The sequence below is a fragment of the Pan troglodytes genome, chromosome 23, assembly GCF_028858775.2.
Source record: "Pan troglodytes isolate AG18354 chromosome 23, NHGRI_mPanTro3-v2.0_pri, whole genome shotgun sequence".
Taxonomy (NCBI): Eukaryota; Metazoa; Chordata; class Mammalia; order Primates; family Hominidae; genus Pan; species Pan troglodytes.
The window spans coordinates 42,914,675-42,942,059 of record NC_086016.1 but is presented as its reverse complement, the minus strand read 5'-3'; the positions used below and the strand labels follow the sequence as shown (position 1 = coordinate 42,942,059).

Here is a 27,385-nt window from a genome sequence, read left to right as displayed (position 1 = left end):
TAACGTGTGTCAGTCCCCACTCCGCATTCCTCAGTTGTCATCTTTGTAGGGTGATTTCTCCCCGATCTGTGTCCTTTTTCCGCTGCTTGTGCTGTAGTGAAACCGACCCATCTGCAGTCGCTGTATTTCTTGAATTTTTGTGAGGCATTCTTTTTTAACTCTTGTTGCCCAGGCTGGAGTGTAATGGCGCGATTTCGGCCCACTGCAACCTCCGCCTCCATGATTCAAGCGATTCTCCTACCTCAGCCTCCCGAGTAGCTGAGATTACAGGCGCCCGCCACCACGCCCGGCTAATTTTTTGTATTTTTAGTAGAAACGGGGTTTCACCACGTTAGCCAGGCTGGTCCCGAACTCCTGACCTCAGGTGATCCGCCTGCCTCGGCCTCCCAAAGTGCTAGAGCCGATTTTTTTTTTTTCTTTTTTAATTTTTTAAAAAAATAGAGACAAGGTCTCGCTATGTTGCCTAGGCTGGTCTCGAACTCCTGGGCCCAAGTGATCCTCCCACTTCGGCCTCCCAAAGTGCTGGGATCACAGGAGTGAGCCATCCCACCCGACCCAAGCACCTGTACTTTGTCACTCTCCCATTTCTGGCTAGACCAGGACTCCCTTTGACATCTCTAACCTTGCAGAGGTGTGACTCTGCCAGAGCACTCTTAGATCTCGTACAGGTGCATTTGAAGCCTTGTATTTTCTCTTAAAAGATAACTGGCGGGTAATGGAGCGTGCTTACTCTATTGCTAAAGAGAAAGAATAGGCTGGGCGGGGTGGCTCACGCCTGGGAGCCACTTTGGGAGGCCGAGGCAGGTGGATTACCTGAGGTCAGGAGTTTGAGACCAGCCTGGCCAACATGACGAAACCCCGTCCCTACTAAAAATACAAAAATTAGCTGGGTGTGGTGGCACGCGCCTGTAGTCCCAGCTACTCAGGAGGCTGAGGCAGGAGAATCTCTTGAACCCGGGAGGTGGAGGTGGCAGTGAGCCGAGATCGAGCCACTGCACTCCACGCCTGGGTGACAGAGCGAGACTCCGTTCCCCCCCCCAAAAAAATAATAAAAGAGAAAGAATTGCGATTTGTTTGTTAGTTATAAACAGCAACAACAGATCCGGGAAAAGACCACCACAGCTTTATCCAGACTTGGAAAGAAAAATTGTGTGAGACCTTAAAGGGCTACAAGAACCCTACAAAGTTTTTCTTAGCCCAAGTTTTAATGACTTTGTTAAAATTTCTGTTGTTAATTTGTTGTGTGCCTACAGGCCCTGACAGGAATACTAGAAACCCATTGTAAATTAAGGTCTTGAAGACATATTTATCAATCATTCAATAAAAGTATTGATATTTACCAGGTTCTGTTTTAAACAGAAGAGACATAATAACAGAGTCAAATAAACCCCTAGTTAGGGAATAATACGCAAGTCAACAAATAAATACATCAAGAAGTCTCAGGGCCAGTAGAGGTGGCCTAGCCTGTAATCCCAGCACTTTGGGAGGCCGAGGTGGGAGAATCACCTGAGGTCAGGAGTTAGAGACCAGCCTGGCCAACATGGTGAAACCCCGTCTCTACTAAAAATACAAAAAAATTAGCCGGGCGTGGTGGCGGGTACCTGTAGTCCCAGCTACTCAGGAGGCTGAGGCAGGAGAATGGATTGAACCCGGGAGGTGGAGGTAGCAGTGAGCCAAGATCGTGCCTCCAGCCTGGGCAACAAAGTGAGAGTTTATCTCAAAAAAAAAAAAAAAAAGTTTCACGTATCCGCCAGGCGGGGTGGCTTAGGTCTGTAATCCCAGCACTTTGGGAGGCCAAGGCAGCCGGATCACTTGAGTCCAGGAATTCCAGACCAGCCTGGCCAACATGGTGAAACGTCTCTACAAAAAATACAAAAGTAAGCTAGGCGTGGTGGCACATGCCTTTAGTCCCAGCTACTCTGGAGGCTGAGGGGGGAGGATTACCTGAGCCCATACATGGAGGTTGCAGTGAGCTGAGATGGCGCCACTGCATACCAGCCTGGGTGACAGAGCGAGACCCTATCTCATAATAAATTAGTAAAAAATGCTGCACTGAAAAAAGTCTCTGGCCGGGCATGGTGGCTCATGCCTGTAATCCCAGCACTTTGGGAGGCCGAGGTGGGTGGATTACCTGAGGTCAGGAGTTCAAGACCAGCCCAGCCAACATGGTAAAACCCCATCTCTACTCAAAATACAAAATTTAGCCGGGTGTGGTGGCTTGCACCTGTAATCCCAGCTACTTGGGAGGCTGAGGCAGGAGAATTGCTTGAACCCGGGACGTGACAGTTGCAGTGAGCCAAGATTGTGCCATTGCACTCCAGCCTGAGTGACAGAGTGAAACTCTGTCTCAAAAAAAAAAAAAAAAAAAAAAAAAAAAAGTCTCAGGTATCAATAAGTGTTGTGAAGAAAACAAGGTAATGAGATTGAGGGGAGAAGGAGGCAACGGTAAATTGGGTGATTAAATAGGACTTCTGTGAAGAGTGACATTTAAGCTGAAGTCCTTTAAATGGTCCTACATGATCTACTTCCCCATCCAATTTACATGTACCTTCTAACATATTTTTTCTAAGTTGGGCATGTGGTCCCAGCTACTCAGGAAGCTAAGGAGGTGGGAGAATCCCTTGAACCTGGGAATTCGAGGCTGCAGTGAGCTGAAATTGCACCACTGCACTCCAGCCTGAGTGACAGAGCAAGACCCTATCTCCTAACAAACAAACATATTTTGACATTTACTTGTGTATTAGGATTATTGTTTTTTGTGTGTCCTCAGCAAGAAAAGGGAATTTTGATTTGTTTATTGGTAACAAAAACTGGTACATTGTATGTGCTCATTATGTGTTGAGTAAATAAATTTGGAGCTTACTGAGCAAGCAGAAAGTAGTAAGAGATGTCAGAGAGGCAGGCAGGGGCCAGAGCATGCAGGGATTTTATTACAGATCTTATGGGAAGGCATTGAAGGTTTTTTTTTTTTTTTCTTTTGGATGGTCTTGCTCTCTTGCCCAGGCTGGAGTGCAGTGGTGTAATCTCAGCTCACTGCAGCCTCCAACTCCTGGATTCAAGCGATTCTCCTTCTGCAGCCTCTCCTGTAGCTGGGATTATAGGCACCCGCCACCAACGCCTGGGTAAGTTTTTGTATTTTTAGTTCAGGTATCCTCCAGGAAGGGTGGCTTGCGCCTGTAATCCCAGCACTTTGGAAGGCCAAAGTGGGCAGATCACTTGAGGTCAGGAGTTCAAGACCAGCCTGGCCAACATGGTGAAACCTCATCTCTACCAAAAATATAAAAAATTAGCCAGGTGTTGTGGCTCACGCCTGTAATCCCAGCTACTTGGGAGGCTGAGGCAGGAGAATCGCTTGAACCCAGGAGGCAGAGGTTGCAGTGAGCTGAGATCGTGCCACTGCACTCCAACCTGGGCAACAGAGAAAGACTCTGTCTCAAAAGAAAAAAAGAACAAAAGTCTTAGAACTGAAAAATGCAAATAACTGAATTTAAAAACTCTCAGTGGATGGGATCAATAACAGAATGGAAGTGACATTTTTCCCAACAGAAGCTGGGAGGAAAAAAAGACATGGAAGTGACAGAAGAAAAAAAAATAACTGAACTGGAGGATAGAACAGTAGAAATAAGGCTGGGCGTGGTGGCTCACACCTCTAATCCCAGCACTTTGGGAAGCTGAGGCAGGTGGATTGTCTGAGCTCGGGAGTTCGAGACCAGCCTGGGCAACATGGTGAAACCCTGTCCCTACTAAAAGTACAAAAAATTAGCCAGGTGTGGTGGTGCGTGCCTGTATTCCCAGCTACTCAGGAGGCTGAGGCAGGAAAATCACTTGAACCTGGGAGATGGATGTTGCAGTGAGCTGAGATCACACCACTGCACTCTAGCTTGGGCAATGGAGTGAGACTGTCTCCAAAAAACAAACAAACAAAAAAACAAAACAATAGAAATTACCTGATCTGAACAAGAAAGAGAAAATAAAAATAGACTGAAAACAAAATTAAAAATAGAGCCTGTGGACCTGTGGAAATACTACAAAAGATCTACTATTTCTGTCCTCAGGGTTCCAGGAGGAGAGAATAAAGAGGGCCAGGTTGAAAAGGTAATGGGTAAAATAATGGCTGGATACTTGCCAACTTTGGCAAGAAAAATCTATAGATTCAAGAAGCTGAGCAAACACTACACAGAATACACCCATAGAAATCCATGCCACAACACATCACAATTAAACTTCTGAAAACTAAAGAGAGAAGAAATTTCGACAGCAGCCAGAGAAAACACCTTACCTAAAGATGAAAAATCATTTGAATGGCAGATTTCTCACTGCAAACCGCAGAAGCCAGCAGAAGTGGCAAAATGTTTTTCATGCAAAAAGCGAATACAAAAAAACACCTGTCAACTCAGAATGCTATATGTAGTGAAAATGTCCTTCAGGAATCAAGGGGGAATCAAGACATTCTCAGAAGGAAAACTAAGAGAATTTGTCACCAGTAGGCCTTCCCCAAGAAAGGGCTAATGGAAGTTCTCTAAAAAGAAAGAAAACAATAAAACAAGGACCTTGGAAAATTAGAAAAAACAAACACAGAAAGTAAAAATATGGGCAAATGCAATAAGCTTTTCTTATCCTTTTGAGTTTTCTAAATTATGTATGACAGTTGAAGTAAAAATTCATTTTGGAGACAGAGTCTTGCTCTGCTGCCCAGGCTGGAGTGCAGTGGGGCCATCTCGGCTCACTACAACCTCCACCTCCCGGGTTCAAGCAATTCTCATGCCTCAGCCTCCCAAGAAGCTGGGACTACAGGTACTTGACACCACGCCTGGCTAATTTTTTGTATTTTTAGTAGAGATGGGGTTTCACTGTGTTAGCCAAGATGGTCTCAATCTCTTGACCTCATGATCTGCCCACCTCGGCCTCCCAAAGTGCTGGGAATGCTATAATTTTTACTTTAGGTCGGGTGCAGTGGCTCATGCCTGTAATCCCAGCACCTTGGGAGGCCAAGGCAGGCAGATCACCTGAGGTCAGGAATTCGAGGCCGGGCGCGGTGGCTCACGCCTGTAATCCCAGCACTTTGGGAGGCCGAGGCGGGTGGATCACGAGGTCAGGAGATCGAGACCATCCTGGCTAACACGGTGAAACCCCATCTCTACTAAAAATACAAAAAAATTAGCCGAGTGTGGTGGCGGGCACCTGTAGTCCCAGCTACTCGGGAGGCTGAGGCCGGAGAATGGCGTGAACCCGGGAGGCAGAGCTTGCAGTGAGCTGAGATTGCACCACTGCACTCTAGCCTGGGTGACAGAGCGAGACTCCGTCTCAAAAAAAAAAAAAAAGGAATTCGAGACCATCCTGGCCAACAAGGTGAAACCCCGTCTCTGCTATAAAAAAAAAAAAAAAAAAAAAAAAAATTAGCTTTGCATGGTGGCACATGCCTATAATCCCAGGTACCCGAGAGGCAGAGGTTGCAGTGTGCTGAGATCGTGCCACTGCACTCCAGCCTGGGTGACAGAGCGAGACTCTGTCTCCAAAAAAAAAAATATTATAGCATTATCTAATATAGTCCTAAATCTATATGGAGAAAATATTTCAAACAATTATTGTATAAACTGGGAAGGGTGAAGGGACACAGAGGGAGGTAAGGTTTTTATATTTCTCTCAAACTGGTAAAATGATGACATTAGTAGACTGTCATAAGTCATGTATATATGAGCCGTCACTTAAAAAGCTATACAAAGAGACACACTCAGAAGAGAAACACTATAGATAAAATGGAATTCTAAAAAATGTTTAACACAGAAAGGCAGAAAAACAGAGAACAAGCAGAAAACAAAAAATAAAATGAGGTGGGGCACACTGGCTCGCATCTGTAATCCCAGCACTTTGGGAGGCCAAGGCAAGAGGATCCCTTGAGCCCAGGAGTTCGAGACCAGCCTTGGCAACATAATGAGACCTCATCTCTACAAACAATATACACACACACACACACACACGAGTGTGGTGGTGCACAACTGTATTCTTAACTACTTGGGAGGCTGAGGCAGGAGGATGACTTGAGCCCACCAATGTCAAGACTGCCGTGAGCTGCGATTTCGGCACTATACTCTAGTGTAAGTGATAGAGTGATACCTTGTCTCAAAAATAAAATAATCACTTCAACCTGAGGAAGCTGATTAGAAAAATAGAAAAAAATGAAATGACAGACTTCAGCCCTAACATATCAACAATTGCGTTAAATGCAGATGGTCTAAATATGCCAATTAAAAGAAATTGGCAGAGTGGATTTAAAAAAAAACCAGTTGTATGTTATCTGCAACAAATTCACTACAGATATGATATAGGCAAGTTGCAAGTAAAAGGATGAAAAAAGTTGTGTCATACAAGCATTCATCAAAGGAAAGCAAGAGTGACTATACTAAAATAAACTAAAGTGGACTTTGGAGCAAAGAAAATTAACGTAGAAAGAGCGGGACATTATACGACGCTAAAAGAGTCAATCCACTAAGAAGACATAGCAATCCTAAATGTGTACACACTAAAAAACAGCACTGCAAAACATGTGCAGTGAAAACTGACAGACCTAAAAGTAGAAATAGATAAGTCCAAGCCAGGTGCGGTGGCCCACACCTGTAATCCCAGCACTTTGGGAGGCCGAAGTGGGAGGATTGCTTGAACATAGGAGTTGACTGGTCTGGGCAACATAGTGAGACCCTGCCTCACAAAAAATAAAAAAAAAATTAGCCCGGCATGGTGCCACACACCTGTGGTCTCAGCTACATGGGAGGCTGAGGTGGGAGGATCTCTTGAGCCTAGGAGGTCGAGGCTGCAGTGAGCCATGATTGCACCACTGCACTACAGCTGGGTAACAGAGTGAGACCCTGTTTCAAAAAAAAAGAAAAAAAAATCTAATGACTTAGGCAAAATTGATCACTTCCTCAAAAACAAGTTACCACAAGTCATCCAAGATGAAATAATTTGAATAGCCCTATAACTTTTTTTTTTTTTTTTGAGACAGAATCTCACTCTGTTGCCCTGGCTGGAGTGCAGTGGTGTGATCTCGGCTCACTGCAAACTCTGCCTCCCGGGTTCAAGTGATTCTTGTGCCTCAGTCTCCTGAGTAGCTGGGACTGCAGGCACATGCCACCATGCCTGGCTAATTTTTGTATTTTTAGTAGAGGCGGGGTTTTGCCATGTTGCCCAGGCTGGTGTCGAACTACTGACCTTAAGTGATACACCCGCCTTGGCCTCCCAAAGTGCTGGGATTACAAGCGTGAGCATGGGAGGTGGAAACTGTAGTGAGCTGAGATCATGCTACTGCACTCCAGCCTGGGCAGACCCAGAACTTGTCTCAAAGGAAAAAACAAAAAGTTGAGGATCATCTATAATTTTATGAAGCTAGTTTTACCCTGATAACAAAACCAGACAGAGTACAAAAAAGAAAACTACAGAAATAATAACTGTCATGAATATACACACAAAAATCCGCAACAAAATATTAGCAAATGATAGCTACAAACATTTTTAAAATTTTTGTTAATGGGACAAAATATTAGCAAATATAAAAATGATTATTCACCATGGCCAAGTGGGGTTTTTTCCAGGGATGCAAGGCTGGTTCAATATTTCAAAATAAATCAATGGATTCTTCCATATTAATGGGCTCAAGAAGAAAAATCACACGATTATATCAATAGGTGCACACAAAACATTTGCAAAATTAAACATCCATTCATGATATAAATTCTCAGAAAAACAGAAGTAGAAGGGGAACTTCTTCAATGTGATAAGGAGCATGTACAAAAACCCGCCAATGTTATACATCTGGTCCTCTGTATCTGTGGATTCAACCAACAAGGGATCAAAAATACTTGGGGGAAAAAACCCAATAAGGATGTTGTGTTTGTACTGAACATGTACAGCCTTTTTTTCCTTGTCATTATTTCCTATCTAGACTATATGGTACGTCAAATATTTACATAGCATTTACATTGTATTATAAGTAATCTAGAGATAATTTAAAGGATGCAGGAAGATATGCCTAGGTTATATGCAAATACTACACCATTTTATCTCAGGGACTTGAAGATCCTGGGATTTTGGTATACGTGGGGGATCCTGGAGCCAATCCCCCATGGACTGATTCAAGGGACAAGTGTACTTAATGGTGAAATGCTGAATACTTTCTCCTAAAATTGGGAACAAGGCAAGAAAGGCCTCATCACTCTTTCACTGTTATTTATTATAGCACTGGAACTTCTAGCCAGTGGGACAAGACCAAAAAAAAAAAAAAGGAAGTAGCCGGGCGCAGTGGCTCACGCCTGTAATCCTAGCACTTTGGGAGGCTGAGGCGGGTGGATCACCTGAGATCAGGAGTTCCAGACCAGCCTGGCCAACATGGTGAAACCCCGTCTCTACCAAAAATACAAAAATTAGCCAGATGTGGTGGTGTACACCTGTAATCCCAGCTACTCGGGAGGCTGAGGCAGGAGAATCGCTTGAATCAGGGAGCTGGAGGTTGCAGTGAGCCCAGATCGCACCATTGCACTCCAGCCTGGGTGGCAGATTGAGACTCTGTCTCAAAAAAAAAAAAAAAAAAAAAAAAAAAAAGGGAAGTAAAAGGCATATAGGTTGGAAAGGAGGAAATAAAACTGTCCCATTTTTAGATGACACACGGTTTATGTAGAAAATCTCAAGGAATCTAGCAAAACTCTTACAACTAAATGAGTTCAGCAAGGTTACAGAATACATGATAAACATACCAAAATCAATTGTATTTGTATATACTAGCTAAGAATATGTGGACACTGAAATTGAAAGGAATATGCCACTTCTAATCATCCAAAAAGTGAAATAGTTAGGTGTAAATCTACCAAAACATACTTCAGACTTGTGTGCTGAAAACTACACAACACTGATAAGAGAAATAAAAAATATATGTATATTTTTGAGACACAAGCTCCCTTTGTTGCCCAGTCTGGAGTGCAGTGGTGTGATCTCAGCTCCCTGCAACCTTGGACTCCTGGGCTCAAGCAATCCTCTTCCTTCAGCATTCCGAGTAGCTGGGACTATAGGCGTGTGTCACCATGCCCAGCTAATTTTTTGGTATTTTTTGTAGAGATGTGTCTCTCATGTTTCCCAGGCTGGTCTCCAACTCTTGGCCTCAAGCAATCATCGCTCCTCAGCCTCCCAAAGTGCTGAGATGACAGGCATGAGCTACCATACCTGGTCTACACATTTTTTTTAAATAAATAGACATACGGTGTTCATGGGTTGGAAGATTCAATATTGTAAAGATGTCAGTTTTCACCAAATTGATATACAGTTTAACAAAATTCCTATCAAAATCCCAGTAAGTTTTTTTTTTTATTTATAGACAAGATGATTATTTTATTTTTTTCTTTTTTGAGACAGAGTCTCGCTCTGTCACCCAGGCTGAAGTGGAGTGGCAGGATCTCGGTTCACTGCAACCTCCACCTCCCAGGTTCAAGTGATTCTCCTGCCTCAGCCTCCCAAGTAGCTGGGATTACAGGCACCTACCACCACGCCTGGCTAATTTTTTTTTTTTTTTTTTTTTTTTTTTTTGAGACGGAGTCTCATTCTGTTGCCCAGGCTGGAGTGCAGTGGCATGATCTTGGCTCACTGCAACCTCTGCCTCCCAGGTTCAAGCAATTCTCTTGTCTCACCCTTCTGAGTAGCTGGGACTACAGGTGCCCACCACCACACCTGGGACTACAGGCGCCTGCCACCATGCCCAGCTAATTTTTGTATTTTTAGTAGAGACGGGATTTCACCATATTGGTCAGGCTGGTCTCAAACTCCTTACCTCAGGTGATCTGCCCGCCTCAGCCTCCGAAAGTACTGAAATTACAGGCGTGAGCCACCGCGCCCAGCCAATTTTTGTATTTTTTTAGTAGAGATGGGGTTTCACCATGTTGGCCGGGCTGGTCTCAAACTCCTGACCTCAGGTGATCTGCCTGCCTCCACCTCCTGAAGTGCTGGGATTATAGGCATGAGCCACTGAGCCGGGCCTATTCTAAAATTTACATTAAAAGGCAAAGGAACTAGAATAGCTAGAACAATTTTGGAAAGGAAAAATAAAGTGGGAGGAATCTCTTTACCTGCTTTCAAGACTTATTTTTTACGACTGCAGTAATCAAGACTGGTGTTGGTGGAGGATAGACACATAGACCAATGGAACAGAATAGAGAACCCAGAAAAAGACTCACTCAAATATGCCCAACTGAATTTTGACAGAGGTACAAAAGTAATTCAGTAGAGGAAAAACACACCGTTTTTAACAAATGGTGCTGGAGCAATTGAACATCTATAGGCAAACAAAAACCAAACCAAAACAAAAAACCCTTGACCTATGTCTCACATGTTATCCAAAAATTAACTCAACGTGTATCATGAACTTAAACCTAAAACTATAAAACTTTTAGAATTAAGGCCAAGCGCGGTGGCTCACGCCTGTAATCCTAGCACTTGGATTACAAGTAATCCCGAGATTACAATCTCGGGAGGCTGAGATGGGTGGATCACTTGAGGCCAGGAGTTCAAGACCAGCCTGGCCAACATGGAGAAACCCGATCTCTACTAAAAATACAAAAATTAGCCGGGCATGGTGACGGGCGCCTGTAATCCCAGCTCCTTGGGAGACTGAGAGGCATGAGAATCGCTTGAACCTGGGAGGCAGGGGTTGCAGCAAGCCGAGATAGTGCCACTGCACTATAGCCTGGGTGACAGAGTGAGACTCTGTCTCAAAAACAAACAACAGCAAAAAAAGCCAGAAAAAAAAAAAAAAAAAAAACTTAGAATGAAAGAGGAGAAAATTTGCAGGATCTAGGGCCAGACAGAATTCTTAGACTTGGCACCAATAATAGCATGATTTATAAGTGGAACAATTGATAAATTGAACATTAGAATTTAAAACTTTTGCTCTGTGAAAGGGCCAGTTAAGAGGAGGAACAGACAGCTATAAAGTGGGAGAAAGAATTTGCAAACCACATATCTGACAAAGCACTAATAGGTAGAATATATAAAGAAAGAATTCTTAAAATTCAGCTGTCAAAAAACAATCCAATTAGAACATGAGCAAATGGCATGAAAAGAGATTTCATTGGAGAGGATATATGTAATACAAATGGCAAGTAAGCAGATGAAGAGATGTTCAATACCATTAGCCATCAGAGAATGCAAATTAAAACCACAACGAGATATCACTACCAATCAGAATGGCCAAAAAAACCCAAAACCAAAAAAATCAGTGACAACACCAAATGCTGGTGAGGAGGTGGAAAAACAGAATGACTCATACATTGCAGGTAGAAATGCAAAATGGTACAGTCACTTTGGAAAGTTTGCCAGTATCTCCAGTATCTTTTTTTTTTTTTTTTAGATGGAGTTTTGCTTTTGTTGCCCAGGACGGAGTGCAATGGTGTGATCTTGGCTCACTGCAACCTCCACCTCCTGGGTTCAAGCGATTCTCCTGCCTCAGCCTCCCAAGTATCTGGGATTACAGGCATGCGCCACCACACCTGGCTAATTTTTTGTATTTAGTAGAGATTTATTAGGGGTTTCACCATGTTGGTCAGGCTGGTCTCGAACTCCTGACCTCAGGTGATCCATCTGCCTCGGCCTCCCAAAGTTCTGGGATTACAGGCATGCACCACTGCGCCTGGTGGTAGTGTGTTTTGTTTTGTTTGAGACAGGGTATCACTCTTGTTGCCCTGGCTGGAGTGCAGTGGCATGATCACGGCTCACTGCAGCCTTGACAGCCCCTGGCTCAAGCGATCCTCCCACCTCAGCCTCCTAAGTAGCTGGGACTGCAGGTCCGCGCCACCATGCCTGGCTAATTTTTTGTATTTTTACAAAATAAAGCAGACAGAGGTGGGAGGATTGCTTGAGACTAGGAGTTTGAGACTAGCCTTGGCAACATAGCAAGACTCTCCACCCTGTCTCTAAACTCTCTCTCTCTCTCTCTCACACACACACACACACTTCATTGAGTGTGGTGACAGGTGCCTAGTCCTAGCTACTCCAGAGGCTGAGGCTGGAGGATCACCTGGGCCCAGGAATTTGAGGCTGCATTCCTTTGAGCTGTGATTGTACCACTGCATTCTAGCCTGGGCGATAGAGTGAGGTCTTGACTCTAAAAGAGAACAAAACGGAAACAAAAAACCCCAGCTATTGCACTCCTGGCATGTATTCCAGAGAAATGAAGACCTCTATTTACATAAAACCTATGCATAAATGTTTATAGCAGTTTTATTCTTAATAGCCAGATATCCTTCAGTGGCTAAACTGGTAAATCCATGCCACTCTGCAATAAAAAGGAATGAACTATTGATATGCAACAACGAGAGGAATCTCCAGAGAATTCTGCTGAATTAAAAAAAAAAAGCCAATCCCTCAAGGTTACACACTGTATGATGTGATTCTATTTACTTAACATTCTTTTTTTTACTTAACATTTTTTTTACTTAACATTTTTTTTTTTTTTTTTGAGACACAATCTCACTCTGTTGCCCAGGCTGGAGTGCAGTGGCGCCATCTCGGCTCACTGCAACCTCCGCCTCCCGGGTCCAAGCATCAGCCTCCCCAAGTAGCTGGGATTACAGGCACCCACTATCATGCCCAGCTAATTTTTGTATTTTTAGTAGAGACAGGGTTGTGCCATGTTGGCCAGGCTGGTCTCGAGCTCCTGACCTCGGGTGATCTGCCCACCTCGGCCTCCAAAAGTGCTGGGAATACAGGCATGAGCCACTGTGCCTGGCCAGCATATCTTTTTAAAAACAGGTGCCCCAAAATGCACATGATACTTCAAACATAATAATCTAATTATTGCAGGGGACCATGAGATTATAAACTCCTGGTTTTTGTTTTCAATTTTGTATTTTTTTTTGAGACAGAGTCTCACTCTGTCACCCAGGCTGGAGTGTAGTGGTGCGATCTCGGCTCACTGCAACCTCTGCCTCCTGGGTTCAAGCGATTCTCATGCTTCAGCCTCCCAGGTAGCTGAGACTACAGGCGGGCACCACCAAAATTTTTGATTTTTTTTTTTTTTTTTGTAGAGATGGGGTTTCACCATATTGCCTAGGCTTGTCTTGAACTCCTGTGCTCAGGTGATCTGCCTGTCTCGGCCTCCCAAAGTGGTGGTGGTATAGGCGTGAGCCACGGTGCCTGGCCAAACTCCTGCTATTTGATTTTATTCTCATTTCAGTTACTTAAATACAAACACTGTCAACCTCAATCTGCCTTTAGTCCTCCTCTTCCTGTTGCCCACATGCAGATATAGTTCTTTTTTTTTTTTTTTGAGACAGAGTTTCGCTCTCCTTGCCCAGGCTGGAGTGCAATGGCGCGATCTCAACTCACCGCAACCTCTGCCTCTTGGGTTCAAGCAATTCTCCTGCCTCAGCCTCCCGCAGATACAGTTCCTTTATTAAAAATTTTTATTGCCGGGCGCGGTGGCTCCAGCCTGTAATCGCAGCACTTTGGGAGGCCGAGGCGGGCGGATCACGAGGTCAGAAGATCGAGACCATCCTGGCTAACAGTGAGCCCCCATCTCTACTAAAAATACAAAAAATTAGCCAGGTGTGCTGGCGGGCGCCTGTAGTCCCAGCTACTTGGGAGGCTGAGGCAGGTGAATGGCATGAACCTGGGAGGGGGAGCTTGCAGTGAGCCGAGATCGTGCCACTGCACTCCAGCCTGGGGAACAGGGAGAGACTCTGTCTCAAAAAAAATTTTTTTTTTTTATTGCCGGGTACGGTGGCTCAAGCCTGTAATCCCAGCACTTTGGGAGGTCGAGGCGGGCGGATCACGAGGTCAGGAGATCGAGACCATCCTGGCTAACACGGTGGAACCCCATCTCTACTAAAAAAAAATACAAAAAAATTAGCCGGGCGTGGTGGCGGGCACCTGTAGTCCCAGCTACTCAGGAGGCTGAGGCAGAATGGCGTGAACCCGGGAGGCGGAGCTTGCAGTGAGCTGAGATCGTGCCACTGCACTCCAGCCTGGGCGACAGAGCAAGACTCCGTCTCAAAAAAAAAAAAAAAAATTATTGTGGCAAAATGTACATACAATTTCCCAATTTTACCCATTTTTCTTTATTTCAAATTTTTAAGTTCAAAGGGCACCTCTGCATGATTGTTACATGGGTAAATTGCTCAACATTGGAGTTCGGTGCGCAGATTATTTTGTCACTGAGGTAATGAGCCTAGTACCTGAGAGCTGATTTTTCGATCCTCACCCTCCTTGTTTCAGCCTTGAGTAGGCACTGGTATCTATTGTTCCCTTCTTTGGATCCATGTGTACTCAATGTTTAGCTCCCACTTATAAGTGAGAATATAATTTTTTTTTTTTTTGAGACGGAGTCGCGCCTTGTCGCCCAGGCGAGTGCAGTGGCGCGAAATCGGCTCACTGCAAGCTCCACCTCCCGGGTTCATGCCATTCTCCTGTCTCAGCCTCCTGAATAGCTGGGACTACAGGCGCCCGCCACCATGCCCGGCTAATTTTTTTGTATTTTTAGTAGAGACGGGGTTTCACCGTGTTAGCCAGGATGGTCTCGATCTCCTGACCTCGTGATCCGCCCGCCTCGGCCTCCGAAAGTGCTGGGATTACAGGCGTGAGCCACCGCGCCCGGCCAGAAAATTGAATAATATTTCATTGCATGTATACACATTTTGTTTATCCATTCATCCATCAATCGATATTTGGATTTTTCTACCTTTTGGCTATTGTTAATAATGCTGCATTGAACATTGGTGTACAAATAACCGAGTCCCTGCTTTCAATTTTTTTTTTTTTTTTTGAGACTGAGTTTTGCTCTGTCGCCCAGGCTAGAGTGCACTGGCGCACTGCAACCTCTGCCCCCCAGGTTCAAGCGATTCTCCTGTCTCAGCCTCCCGAGTAGCTGGGACTGCAGGCGCCCGCCACAACGCCTGGCTATTTTTTTTTGTATTTTTAGTAGAGATGGGGTTTCACTGTGTTAGCCAGGATGGTCTCAGTCTCCTGACTTCGTGATCCTCCCGCCTCAGCCTCCCAAAGTGCTGGGATTACAGGCGTGAGCCACCATGCCCAGCCAAGCCCGGCTAATTTTTGTATTTTTAGTAGAGAGGTTTCACCATGTTGGCCAGGCTGCTCTCGAACTCCTGACCTCAGGTGATCCGCCTGACCCAGCCTCCCAAAGTGCCGGGATTAGAGGTGTGAGCCACTACACCTGGCCTCAATAAAATATTTAATAACATCTTTCAAGATGAGTATTTTTTTAATTGCTAAAATGTGAAATTTTAAAAATTAAAAAAAAAATTTTTTTGAGACAGAGTTTCGCTCTCCCAGACTGGAGTGCAGTGGCTTGATCTCGGCTCACTGCAACTTCCGCCTCTCGAGTTCAAGCAATTCTCCTGCCTCAGCCTCCCGAGTAGTTGGGACTACAGGCTCCCACCACTGTGCCCAGCTAATTTTGTATTTTAGTAGAGACGGAGTTTCACCATGTCGACCAGGCTGGTCTCGAACTCCTGAGCTCAGGCAATCCGCCCGCCTTGGCCTCCAAAAGTGCTAGAATACAGGTGTGAGCCACTGTGCCCGGCCATTTTTTTTTTGTTTAAGTTCCCGGATACATGTACACAACTGTGCAGAATGTGCAGGTTTGTTACATAGGTAAATGTTTGCCATGGTGGTTTGCTGTACCTATTAACCCATCACTGAATTATTAAGCTCTGCATGCATTAGCTGTTTATCCTGATGCTCTCCCTCCCCCTGCCCCTCCAAGATGAATATTTTAATAAAAATGTTTGTTCTAACCTTGTAGGCTTCCCACTTTCGTTTCCTAGGAAAATGTAGTATTTAGTGGCAACCATTCAGAACCAATGGGGTTTAAAAACTGGTGGAAATCTAGATCAATATTACATAGTGACAGATACTTTTTTTTTTAGAGACAGGGTCTTGCCCTTGTCACTCAAGTGTAGTGGTATGATCATGGCTTGTTGCAGCTTTGGGCCTTGGACTCCTGGGCTCAAGTGATCCTCCCACCTCAACCTCCTAAGTAGCTGGGGCTACATGCATGCACCATCACACCTAATATAATTTTTTTGTAGAGATGGGGATCTAGCTATGTTGCCCAGGTTGGTCTTGAACTTCTGGCCTCCAGTGATCCTCCCACCTCAGCCTCCAAAAGTGCTAGGATTACATGCATGAGCCACCACATCTGACCAGTCACACAAATTTTTATGTCCAGAGTAATTCTTACCAGTATAATTCTAGATCTTATGACCCTAAATTAAATACCCTAAATGATATTTCAATTAGGGTATTTAAATTAGGGTCATAAGATGTAGAATTATTTTTCAAGAGCTCACTGAAATATGGAGAAGAAGAGGTGTTACCATTTGGTCATCTACTTCAGTGGCAGCTGTTGAGCACAGTGTCACATGAAAGACAAGGATGTCATGGAATTTAGCTAGAGTGGTTGGTGTTTCAGATATGTAAGGGCTGCTAGCCATAGGTGTCATGGGGGCTCAAGACTGGGCCAGGGCTGCTTCCAGATGCAGCCTCAGACAGCCCAGATCTCTGCTTTACATATGCTGGATACTTACGACTTTTGTGGATGAAGTACTTCTTAGTGGAGTCTGTGAGCAGGGTGACTGTTCTAACAATACATGTATATGCTGCAAATTATAGCTTATTTTGAAATATTTGATATAAAATATTTCAACTGGATTAGAAATCCATTCCCATTATAAGAAATTTCATGTTTGTTGGTCAGCCATGGTGGCTCACTGTACATATTTTTCTTATCATAGTTAAAGGATGTATAATAATTTTTTTTCTACAAGTCGTATGTACTTACCACTCAGCCCCCTCAAATTTGTTCCATTGTGCCATACAAAGTATCTTTTTGTGCCTGCCAGAATGTGAGAAATGTTAAAGGTACTCCTCATAGACAGTCTCAGGTTTTAAAGATGGTTCCTAACAGGGAGAGAGAGATGGCTACACTTACGATTCATTATATGGTTGACAAAGGTCAAATATTCATAATTTTGCAACTTGATCCTATTTCCCCACAAAATTCATCCTTCATAAAATGTGCATGGCTACAGTTTACAGTCTTGAGTGTTATGGGGACTTTCTGGAGTCCTTTCAGTCAGTTTTGTGCCAACCTTTTAATAGGCTGGATCAAATCCACCAGATTCTTCCTCTACAAGACTGATAAAATCATTTCAAGTTTGCTATCATGATTTTGTGACAGCAGCTAATGAATACTTTGTAAATTATTTTGTAAAACCAGACAGTCTCACGTTTATACTGTTTATACTAAATAGACCGTAAACTCTAGATTCTAAAGTAACACACACACACCATACACCTCTATATTGTTTTATAGTTTTATTTTTTTTAAATGACAGTTACAAGTGCTTTTCCCTTGATGGGCAATGACGTAACTATTTTCAGTTATTAGTAATGCCTTAAAAAGTAACAGCATTTTGTCTAAACTGAACTTATATAATTGCACAAAAGTCATGGAAAGCATTAAGAAATGCTGGTAAAGATTGAAGTTTTCTCAGATTCTTGCGCAATTCCAAGAAGCCTTGATTCCAGTGGGTCCTCTGATTCAAACAATAATGATGCTCAAACTCAGTGACACACAGGTAGAGAACAGCAGCACAACCAGGAGAACCCATGTGGTTTGTAACAGTGAAATTCTGCTCTACTGTTAAGGTTTAATGATGCATTCATTCATCTTTTCATTAGTAGCATAAAAAACACCTCAAATTATATTTTCTCAGGCTTAAAACTTGTTTTGAGCTATGGATTCTACTTCAGGAAACAAAAATTAAAAAAAAAAACACAATCACACCATAAAAACCTCTTCTAAGCAGGTTCCTTTATGTTGCTACTGTCTGTGGTGCCTGCCTAATTTTCTAATAGACACACAAACGAATTACATTCTCAGCTATCAGACACTAGTTGAGGGACAGCAGATAGGTTCTAACTCAAATTCTGTTTTATTGGCAGCAGTTATTGGAAACACTGTTACAAAGGACTCCGAGGTCACCGCTGGACTGGTGAACAGCTCACTGTGCTTTCTTCTCAATCTCTGATATGGGAACAGGAGGGGGAGAAGCAGCATTTGTGCTTCACATTTCTGATCTCTGTATTATTAACAAAGCTGAACAGGGTGTGGGTGTGGATATTTGGAAAGACATAACAAAGGTACATTTTTCTGTTTTAATAAGTTGCAATGTCTTTATATGGAGGTTTAACATGTTTTATTTGGATCTTAATCTCAAGACAGTATTTCTACGGTGAAGGTTTTTCCCTTTCTCACCTTACAAAAACAGAAAAAAGCAAGGTTCTGAAGGAAGATGCACACACAGTACTTTAAGTTACTCTCAGAAGCATTTTCCTAACATGGATACTATGATTATGAGAGGAGGAGAGTTCTCACTCCAGTTTTTCTCTTCTTTTTTATTGAGACAGGGTCTTTCTCTGTTGCCCAGGGTGGAGTGAAGTGGCACAATCATGGCTCACTGCAGCCTTGACCTCCTAAGCTCAAGCGATCCTCCCACCTCAGCCTCCTGAGTAGCTGGGACTATAGGTGCAAACCACCACACCTGGCTAACTGTAAATTTTTTTGTTGAGACTAGGTCTCTCTATGTTGCCTAGGCTGGTCTCAAACTCCTGGGCTCAAGTGACCATCCCTCCTTGGTCTCCCGAAGTGCTGGGATTATAGCTGTGATCCACTGCACCCAACTTTACTATAGTATTTATACTGTTGTGTTTCAAATAAAGAACACAGTCTGTTTCCTAATTATGATGACAAAATAGTAATTCCTGAAATAAATACATAAAAGTATGTGACACTGGATATCCAGATATGTTTCCTTCATTTAGGTGGTATTGTTAATGATCTAACCATGTATCTTCAACTCAGGGAGAAAAATTCCAGTGGTAACATTTGAGTAATTTTTTTTAAGTTAAGATTTTTAATAGGAATGCCTGGTATATATATTATTTATTATACTTAGAACTAAAGGCTTGGCTGGGCGCGGTGGCTCACGCCTGTAATCCCAGCACTTTGGGAGGCCAAGGTGGGCAGATCACGAGGTCAGGAGATCAAGACCATCCTGGCCAACATGGTGAAACCCTGTCTCTACTAAAAATACAAAAATTAGCTGGGCATGGTGGTGCGTGCCTGTAATCCCAGCTACTTGGGAGGCTGAGGCAGGAGAACTGCTTGAACCAGGGAGTTGGAGGTTGCAGTGAGCCAAGATGGCGCCACTACACTCCAGCCTGGCAACAACGCAAGACTGTCTCTGGCTGGGCGCCGTGGCTCATGCCTGTAATCCCAGCAGTTTGGGAGGCCAAGGTGGGTGGATCACAAGGTCAGGAGATCAAGACCAGCCTGGCCTGGCCAAGATGGTGAAACCCTGTCTCTACTAAAAATACAAAAATTGGGTGTGGTGGCAGGTGCCTGTAATCCCAGTTACTAGGGAGGCTGAGGCAGGAGAATTGGTTGAAGCCGGTGGGTGGAGGTTGCAGTGAGCCAAGATCACACCACTGTACTCCAGCCTGGGTGACAGAGTGAGACTCTATCTCAAAAAAAAAAAAAAGAACTAAAGGCTCAACACAAAGAAATGATAAATGTTCAATGTGATGGATATGCTAATTGTTCTGATCTGATCATTATATATGTATCAAAACATCATTATTTACCCTGTAAATACGTACAATTATATGTCAATTAAAAACTTTAAAAAGGCTGGGTGCAGTGGCTCACGCCTGTAATCCCAGCACTTTGGGAGGCTGAGGTGGGCAGATTATGAGGTCAGGAGATTGAGACCATCCTGGCTAACACAGTAAAACCCCGTCTCTACTAAAAATACAATAAACTAGCCGGGCATGGTGGCACGCGCCTGTAGTCCCAGCTACTCAGGAGGCTGAGGCAGAAGAATTGCCTGAACCCGGGAGATGGAGGTTGCAGTGAGCCAAGATCGTGCCACTGCACTCCAGCCTGGGTGACAGAGCGAGACTCCATCTCAAAAAAAAAAAACAAAAAAAACTTTAAAAAAAAAAAAAAAGCTAATATAAAGCCTTTACCTTAAAACTCTGAATTTATCTTATTCACTTTTTACCCTTAGAAGTTTATGAACTTGCAAGGCAGTTGAAAACTATGGTAAGTCTTCAAGTCCCAGCTTTATTAAATGTAAGAGATCAGCAAACTTTAACCTAAATTTTAAGAATTTTAAGAAATATTTGGAAAATACTATTAGAAAAATAAAAGTATTTGATATCCAGTAACAGTTAATAGCATTCTCTGTATTAAAAAAATTACTAAAGGGAAATGGGCATGTCTGTGGCATGGCTGAGAATGAATAAGATCACACACAGCTTATCTGCTCAACAAATCCTGAATATATCAGACAGCCCATAACACTGCTATGAGAAGTCTGATTCAAACGCTTAGCTGCTATAGTTAGTTAATCTGGGACTCAAAGGACAATATACCTGGGTCAGGGACTGAAAATCACCAGAAGAATTCTACAACAGCCTTTCTGCCTACCAATAACACCTATAGAACTTGACTGGAATCTAACCAGAAGTCTGTTTCATGTCCAAGTATGCTGCTATACATACAAGCTACCTAGGCTTTTAGCTAGAAAAGTTTAGACCATAGAAAATGATACAGGAGGTGCGGTGGCTCACGTCTGTAATCGCAGCACTTAGGGAGGCCGAGGCGGGCAGATCATGAGGTCAGGAGTTCGAGACCAGCCTGGCCAACATAGTGAAACCTCGTCTCTATTTAAAATACAAAAAAATAGCCGGGTGTGGTGGCAGGCACCTGTATTCCTAGCTATTCGGGAGGCTGAGGCAGGAGAATCGCTTGAACCTGGGAGATGGAGGTTGCAGGGAGCTGAGATCTCGCTATTGCACACCAGCCCCAGTGACAGTGTGAGACTCCGTCTCAAAAAAAAAGAAAAGAAAAGAAAAGAAAATGATACAAGAAGAAAAGCAAACTCCTTATTCCTGGATTACAAATGAACAAAGGAAACACAATCCAAGGAAAGGGCTGTTGGGGGCACAGAGCCTGGGAAGTGAGCAGCCAGAGTTGTGGAGTTATTTCCCTCCCCTTTTTTCAAAAAGCGCTGGATTGAGAAATTGGAGGGAGGTGGGAAGGTGGGTATGGGGGATGGAGACTCCAGCTGTGCAGCCTCCATTCTGAGAGCTGCTTAGATAAGGTGCGCAAAGCCAGGCATTCCTAGGCTAGCACTGTCAGGATATGATTTGTATCACTTTTGTTTTCACATTATCTGTCTCTTGAGGAAGTCACTGCCTGTCTGCTTTTCACTCTGTACCCTGGGTTTCCCTGATAAGATAGGCAAACTTCCAGCATTACAGAGATTGTTAATCCCCTAGCTTGTGCTTCCCTAATACAAATTGTTTTTTTAAGAAACCCTCAAATTTGTGTTCTAACAATTGGCATGTTTTATACATCTTGACCTCATATCCAGGTTTAAAGGAGGTGAACACACTCGTTCTTAAAGCTTCCCTCTATCACAGAAGCTCCTAAATAAGCTATCTGTGGTAATCTAGCCCTGTTCATCTTGCAAACTGAGTTGCTGTATAATTGTATCCAATGTTTGTGTTTAAAAAAATATGACTCTTACACTGGGCGCAGTGGCTCATGCCTGTAATCCTAACACTTTGGGAGGCTGAGGTGGGCGGATTGCCGGAGCTCAGGAGTTTGAGACCGGCCTGGGCAACAGGGTGAAACCCTGTCTCTACTAAAATACAAAAAATTAGCTGGGCATGGCAGCGTGCACCTGTAGTCCCAGTTACTTGGGAGGCTGAGGCAGGAGAATTGCCTGAACCCAGGTGGTGGAGGTTGTAGTGAGCTGAGATTACGCCACTGCACTCCATCCAGCCCAGGCAACAGAGCGAGACTCTGTCTCCAAAAAAAAAAAAAAAAAGAAGTATGACTCTTTACCACTGCACTCCCAGTGCTAGTATCAAAGAAAGATAAGAATCATAGGATATTTACGGGTACTTGGTAGATTCCATATTTTGTTTCTATTAGCACTAGAGGAAATCACAGAATGATAACAGGGGTACTTCTCTGAAAACTGGGCGCTACTACTGTGACTCTGACAGGGTGCGTAAGTAGAGGATCTGCTCCTGCGCAGCACAACAGCTAAAAGGGTAACCCGTGAGGGTCAGTGCATTAAGAATCTATAGAGGGAGCAGGGATATCTGCGAAAGAAATCTTTCTTTCTTTTTTTTTTGAGATGGAGTCTCGCTCTGTCACCCAGGCTGGAGTGCAGTGGCGCGATCTTGGCTCACTGCAAGCTCTGCCTCCTGGGTTCACGCCATTCTCCTGCCTCAGCCTCCTGAGTAGCTGGGACTACAGGCATCCGCCACCACGCCCGGCTAATTTTTTTTGTATTTTTAGTAGAGACGGGGTTTCACCGTGTTAGCCAGGAGGTCTCAATCTCCTGACCTCGTGATCCGCCCACCTCGGCCTCCCAAAGTGCTGGGATTACAGGCTTGAGCCACCACGCCCGGCCAGAAATCATTTTTTTCTTTTCTTTTTATTAATTTTTGAAGTCATCATTAAGAAATCATCTTTAAATTGAAGAGAAAAGATGGCAGGATGTCAGGATTTTTTTTTTTTTTTTTTTTTTTTTTTTTTTTTTGAGGCAGAGTCTTGCTCAGTCACCCAGGCTGGAGTGCAGTCGCATGAGCTCAGCTCACTGCAACCTCCACCTCCCAGGTTCAAGTAATTCTCATGCCTCAGCCTCCCAAGTAGCCAGGATTACAGGCATGTATCATCACACCCAGCTCATTTTTGTATTTTTAGTAGAGACAGTGTTTCACCACGTTGGCCAGGCTGGTCTTGACCTCCTGGTCTCAAGAGATCCACCTGCTTGGACCTCCCAAAGTGCTGGGATTACAGGCAGAACCGCTGTGCCCAGCCCTGATGTCTGGATCTTTAGTATATACATATATAATTTTCTTTCTCTTCCATTTCCATCTTTATCAAGAATCTAAACACTTTCCAGGTCCCAGGCAACCAAATGGCAAGAAAAGCTCAGAAGTGTTTTGTTTGCTAGGTAGCTAGTGTTGCTGGAACCTGGACTGTGGCTGACTAGTAAGACTGCAGGACACCAGTGCCCCTGAGAGCTCATATGGCTCCAGTAGATATGCAGGATCTAGAATAGGTAGGGAGGAGTTACAGAAGGTATGTACTGGCCACCCACAATCACCGAAAGATGAATTTTCGCATAGGCAGAGACCTTGGTAATTAGCTAAAAATACAGGCATCACACAAACTTCTTATGATATTGGGTTGATCTCAGCAAAAGTATAGAAAGGGAAGGACTTGAAAGAAGAAGTGAATTTTCTATATGTTTAAATGTGTTAACTGGAATGCATGGACATGTGTAACCAAGACCTTTATGTTTAAAAATTAAACTTGCTCTGATCATTAATTCTATAGAATTAATGTTACCAAAGCTGCAGTAACATACTATTCAAAAATTCATTTTCCCAGACTTCTAACTACTTAAAACAAAAAACCCCCCACACACAATTACATACATTCACACAGCTGCTATGCTCCCAAATGGAATGCATATATTAATGCACACACAGAGACACTCAGAAAGCACACGTGCAGGGCTGCCAGGAGACACCCATTTTGAACCTGAGGTGCATGTGGGCCGCAGTGAAGGTCAAGAAGCCTGGCTGCATATCTGTTCAATGTCATTCATCTCTTTGGGACAGTCTGCAGAAAGGATGAGAGGTGAGTCCTGAGTCACCACTACATCATCCTCAATTCGTACACCAAGACCCCGAAACTTCTCTGGGGCATCTTTGTCATCCTCTGGAATATAAATGCCTGTGAAGTAGAAAGAAGAACATGCTGTTCAGGAATGATAGTAACTGGGTGGTTTGGGGCAAGTAAGTTAACCTCTGGGTTAAAATTCCTTCCTCTGTAATACTGGATCTTTATGGTACCTACCTAGTAAAGCTGTGAGGATTAAATGAGATAATACATGTCAAAGTGGCTGGCATATAATGGTCAACACATGTTGGTATCATTACTAAAATTATTATTGTGGTTATCTTTATATTGGACTACAAGCTAAATACAACTACGGCAATGCTGATCATGATTCTGTCATATTCTAGTGGCTCAAGCAGGCCAATAAAGTTACTTAATTTAAAAGTACGTCAATATATGTGGGGGACAAGCAGATTATGTAAGTGCATTCTTCCCCTGCCTAAGAGTCCCTTGGAAAAAGAGCACCTTGCAAAAATAAAGACAAAATATATTTAAACTGTATTCAAAGAAACATTTAGAGATTATTAGCCTTGACAACTGGAAGCTGCAGAGACAGTCATTATAAGATTTAAATATATCTGATGTGTGTAATATAAAATACAAGAGAAACTGAAAGACTTTAATGTACATTTGGAAAAATGTAGGAACCCCAGGTACCCTTTCTAATCATGAAGTTAGACACATACCAGGGCTTTTTATATTAAACAAGTTGTAAACTTCCTCCACTATCCTCACAGATACTGCTCTGCGATTGAAAAAAAAGAAAGATCAGCAAAGGAAAATGTAGCGCAGTCTAAGGAAGCGCCCATGTACCAAACAGATTGAACTAAATGATATATCTATGGCCACAGATAGCAATGTATGACTAGGTTCAAAGGGTGGCATAAAAGACATTTCACAGCCATAATTTATACAGAGATTAAAATACTTGAAATCTAAAATTTAGATCTGTTTTCAAAACAAAACCAGCATCAGTATTTAACCATCAACTCTGACAACATCAATCTTCACACACCATTGTGGTCACTGCTTCTCTTCAGAATCCTGCCCAACACCCAGGACCATTCAAGTTAGGTAACGTATCCGATTGTTAGCTTTCTCTGAAGCTTATGAGGAAGGCGATGGATACTAAGGAGTGGGATGGTGCTGGGTAGTTCAATGCAGCTTGCAGAGGTGTTGAAACTGAGAGCATAGTGTGTCTGCCTGTCTCTCTGCACACAAGCACCGGGGGCTTTGGAAGCTTGAGCAGCCCCCGACTACTAAATGGGAGACCAGTACAAACTGGCCCAGGGAAAGGCAGGATTAAAAAAGATTCATTTCTTAATATCTACTTATAGGAAGTATTCCCCATCTGTTGTTTATTGGAGGAGTCAAACTGAACAAATTGTGTGATATTAAATAAGAATACGAAAGATAAATCGAAAATAAAATTACCTTCCACACTGGACTTTTTTTCCTGTCTCTTCTAACTTAATTACATTGGTTGAGGTAAAAACAAACAATGTGGCTGGGCGCGGTAGCTCACGTATAATCCTAGCACTTTGGGAGACTGAGATAGGTGGATCACCTGAGGTCAGGAGTTCAAGACCAGCCTGGCCAACATGGCGAAACCCCGTCTCTACTAAAAATATAAAAATTAGCCAGGCGTGGTGGCCGACACCTGTAATCCCAGATACTCAGGAGGTTGAGGCAGGAGAATTGCTGAACCTGGGGGGCGGAGGTTGCAGTGAGTGAAGATCACACCACTTCACTCCAGCCTGGGCGAAAGAGCAAAACTCCATCTCAAAAACAAACAAACAAACAAACATTTACCTCATACTACTACTGTAACACCTCTCCTTACCAGGCTCAATTGTGATTACCATCCCAGGCTGCAGAGGGAGGGAACGGGGCATGTCTGGAGTGTCATGGACATCCATCCCAAGGTAGTGGCCAACATGATGAGGGCAGTATTTTCGAGCAGCCTGGAAAAGATAATTATCACAGTATCATTAGAGCAATGACCTCTTACAGGGAATGCTGGGCAAGTATAAATCAGTGAGATATGTGTTATTATCTCCCCCATGGTTCTGCCACTTCAGTTTAATCCCTCCTTGGGCTAATACTTAAAGGCACCTGAAAAACTGCGACCTCTTACATGCAATTCTGCCAATGGCATTCTCATCAATCCACATTTCCATTCCCACTATTTAATATACTACATACATGCTGACTTGAGTAATCCCAACTAATGACTGTGGCAAATGAAAGTCTCTTTTCTTCAGTACCACAGGAAAGATAAAAATAAAAGAAAGAAAAAAAAATCTCTTTTCTTGGGAAAGAGAGGATGACTATTATCACAGTTCTCTTTCCAATGTTCGTTCACACATCCCTCTCAGGAATCTACTCTGGAGACCCTAAATAGCTCACAGCAACTTGTGGAGAAGGCATACTTTTGGGCACCTACCAGCTTGGGTATTTCTTTCTTTTTTTTTGAGATGGAGTCTTGCTCTGCTGCCCAGGCTGGAGTGCAGTGGTGTGATCTTGGCTCACTGCAAACTCTGTCTCCTGGGTTCAAGCTATTCTCCCACCTCAGCCTCCCAAATAGCTGGGATTATAGTCATGTACCACCATGCCTGGCTAATTTTTGTATTTTTAGTAGAGACAGGGTTTTACCATGTTGGCCAGGTTGGTCTCGAACTCCTGACCTCATGTGATCCGCCTGCCTCAGCCTCCTAAAGTGCTGGGATTACAGGTGTGAGCCACTGTGCCCAGCCAGCTTGGATATTTCCGTCAGTTAGCTAAGATTTGTTGGCCCAAGCAACAGCCAATTTATAGCTTCATTTTTACTGATAACAGAAGTCCTAGAAGGCTTAACTTGTAGGTAGGAGATGCCTAATGGTCTATCTGACTTAGGCATCTAGTATCTTAATTTTAAAGCTGAGGTTTTACATTTTTACTGAACACCATCACATTTTGGATGCAGAAAAAAAATTCACTAACGACATGGTCTTTGGGAATATTGCTGAAGTCTCAAAAATGTCACTTAAACAACAAATACCTTCTCCTTTGACCTACAGAATAACCCATAAAAGGATTAAAAGTTAATCTCTTTTTTTTTTTTTTTTAGACACAGGGCCTTGTTCTGTGGCCCAGGTTGGAGTGCAGTGGTGCGATCATAGCTCACTGCAGCCTTGAACTTCTGGGGTCAAGTGATCCTCCCACCTCAACCTCCCAAGTAGCTGAGACTAGAGGTGTGTGCCACCACACCTGGCTAACTTTTTAATTTTTTTGTAGAGATAGGGTCTTGCTATGTTTCCCAGGCTTCTCCTCATTTCTTGTTTCCTTTTTCACCCTGTCGGCACCAGACTTCATTTTAAGTTTTCTGAATACTGAGCTAGTTATGCAGCATGTAATGAATCAGCATGTGCTGCCATCTTCTGGAAGAAATAAGTACTGACTTCCTTTGTTTTAATCCATGTTAAAGCTAAATCCCTTTTATAGATCACAAAGATGATTTCTAAATCTTTTCTTTTTACTTAAAAAACCCCGTGTGTGTGTATGTATATCTACGTATGT

The 27,385-nt window shown here is 43.4% G+C and overlaps 1 protein-coding gene across 11 annotated transcripts in view; it reads right to left on the bottom strand.

Moving 5' to 3' along the window:
• Nucleotides 1-16,831: 16,831 nt before the first annotated feature.
• Nucleotides 16,832-27,385, bottom strand: part of XPNPEP3 (X-prolyl aminopeptidase 3) — a 75,559-nt gene continuing 65,005 nt past the window's right edge. For 8 of the 11 annotated variants that reach the window (XM_063807503.1, XM_016938755.3, XM_063807505.1 and 5 more), the window contains 2 exon segments: nucleotides 25,671-25,791; nucleotides 23,595-23,881 (listed from right to left, as the gene is read on the bottom strand). In XM_063807503.1, the coding sequence (XP_063663573.1) occupies nucleotides 23,715-23,881; nucleotides 25,671-25,791 (288 nt within the window). In that variant the 3' untranslated portion in view covers nucleotides 23,595-23,714. 11 annotated transcript variants of the gene reach the window in all.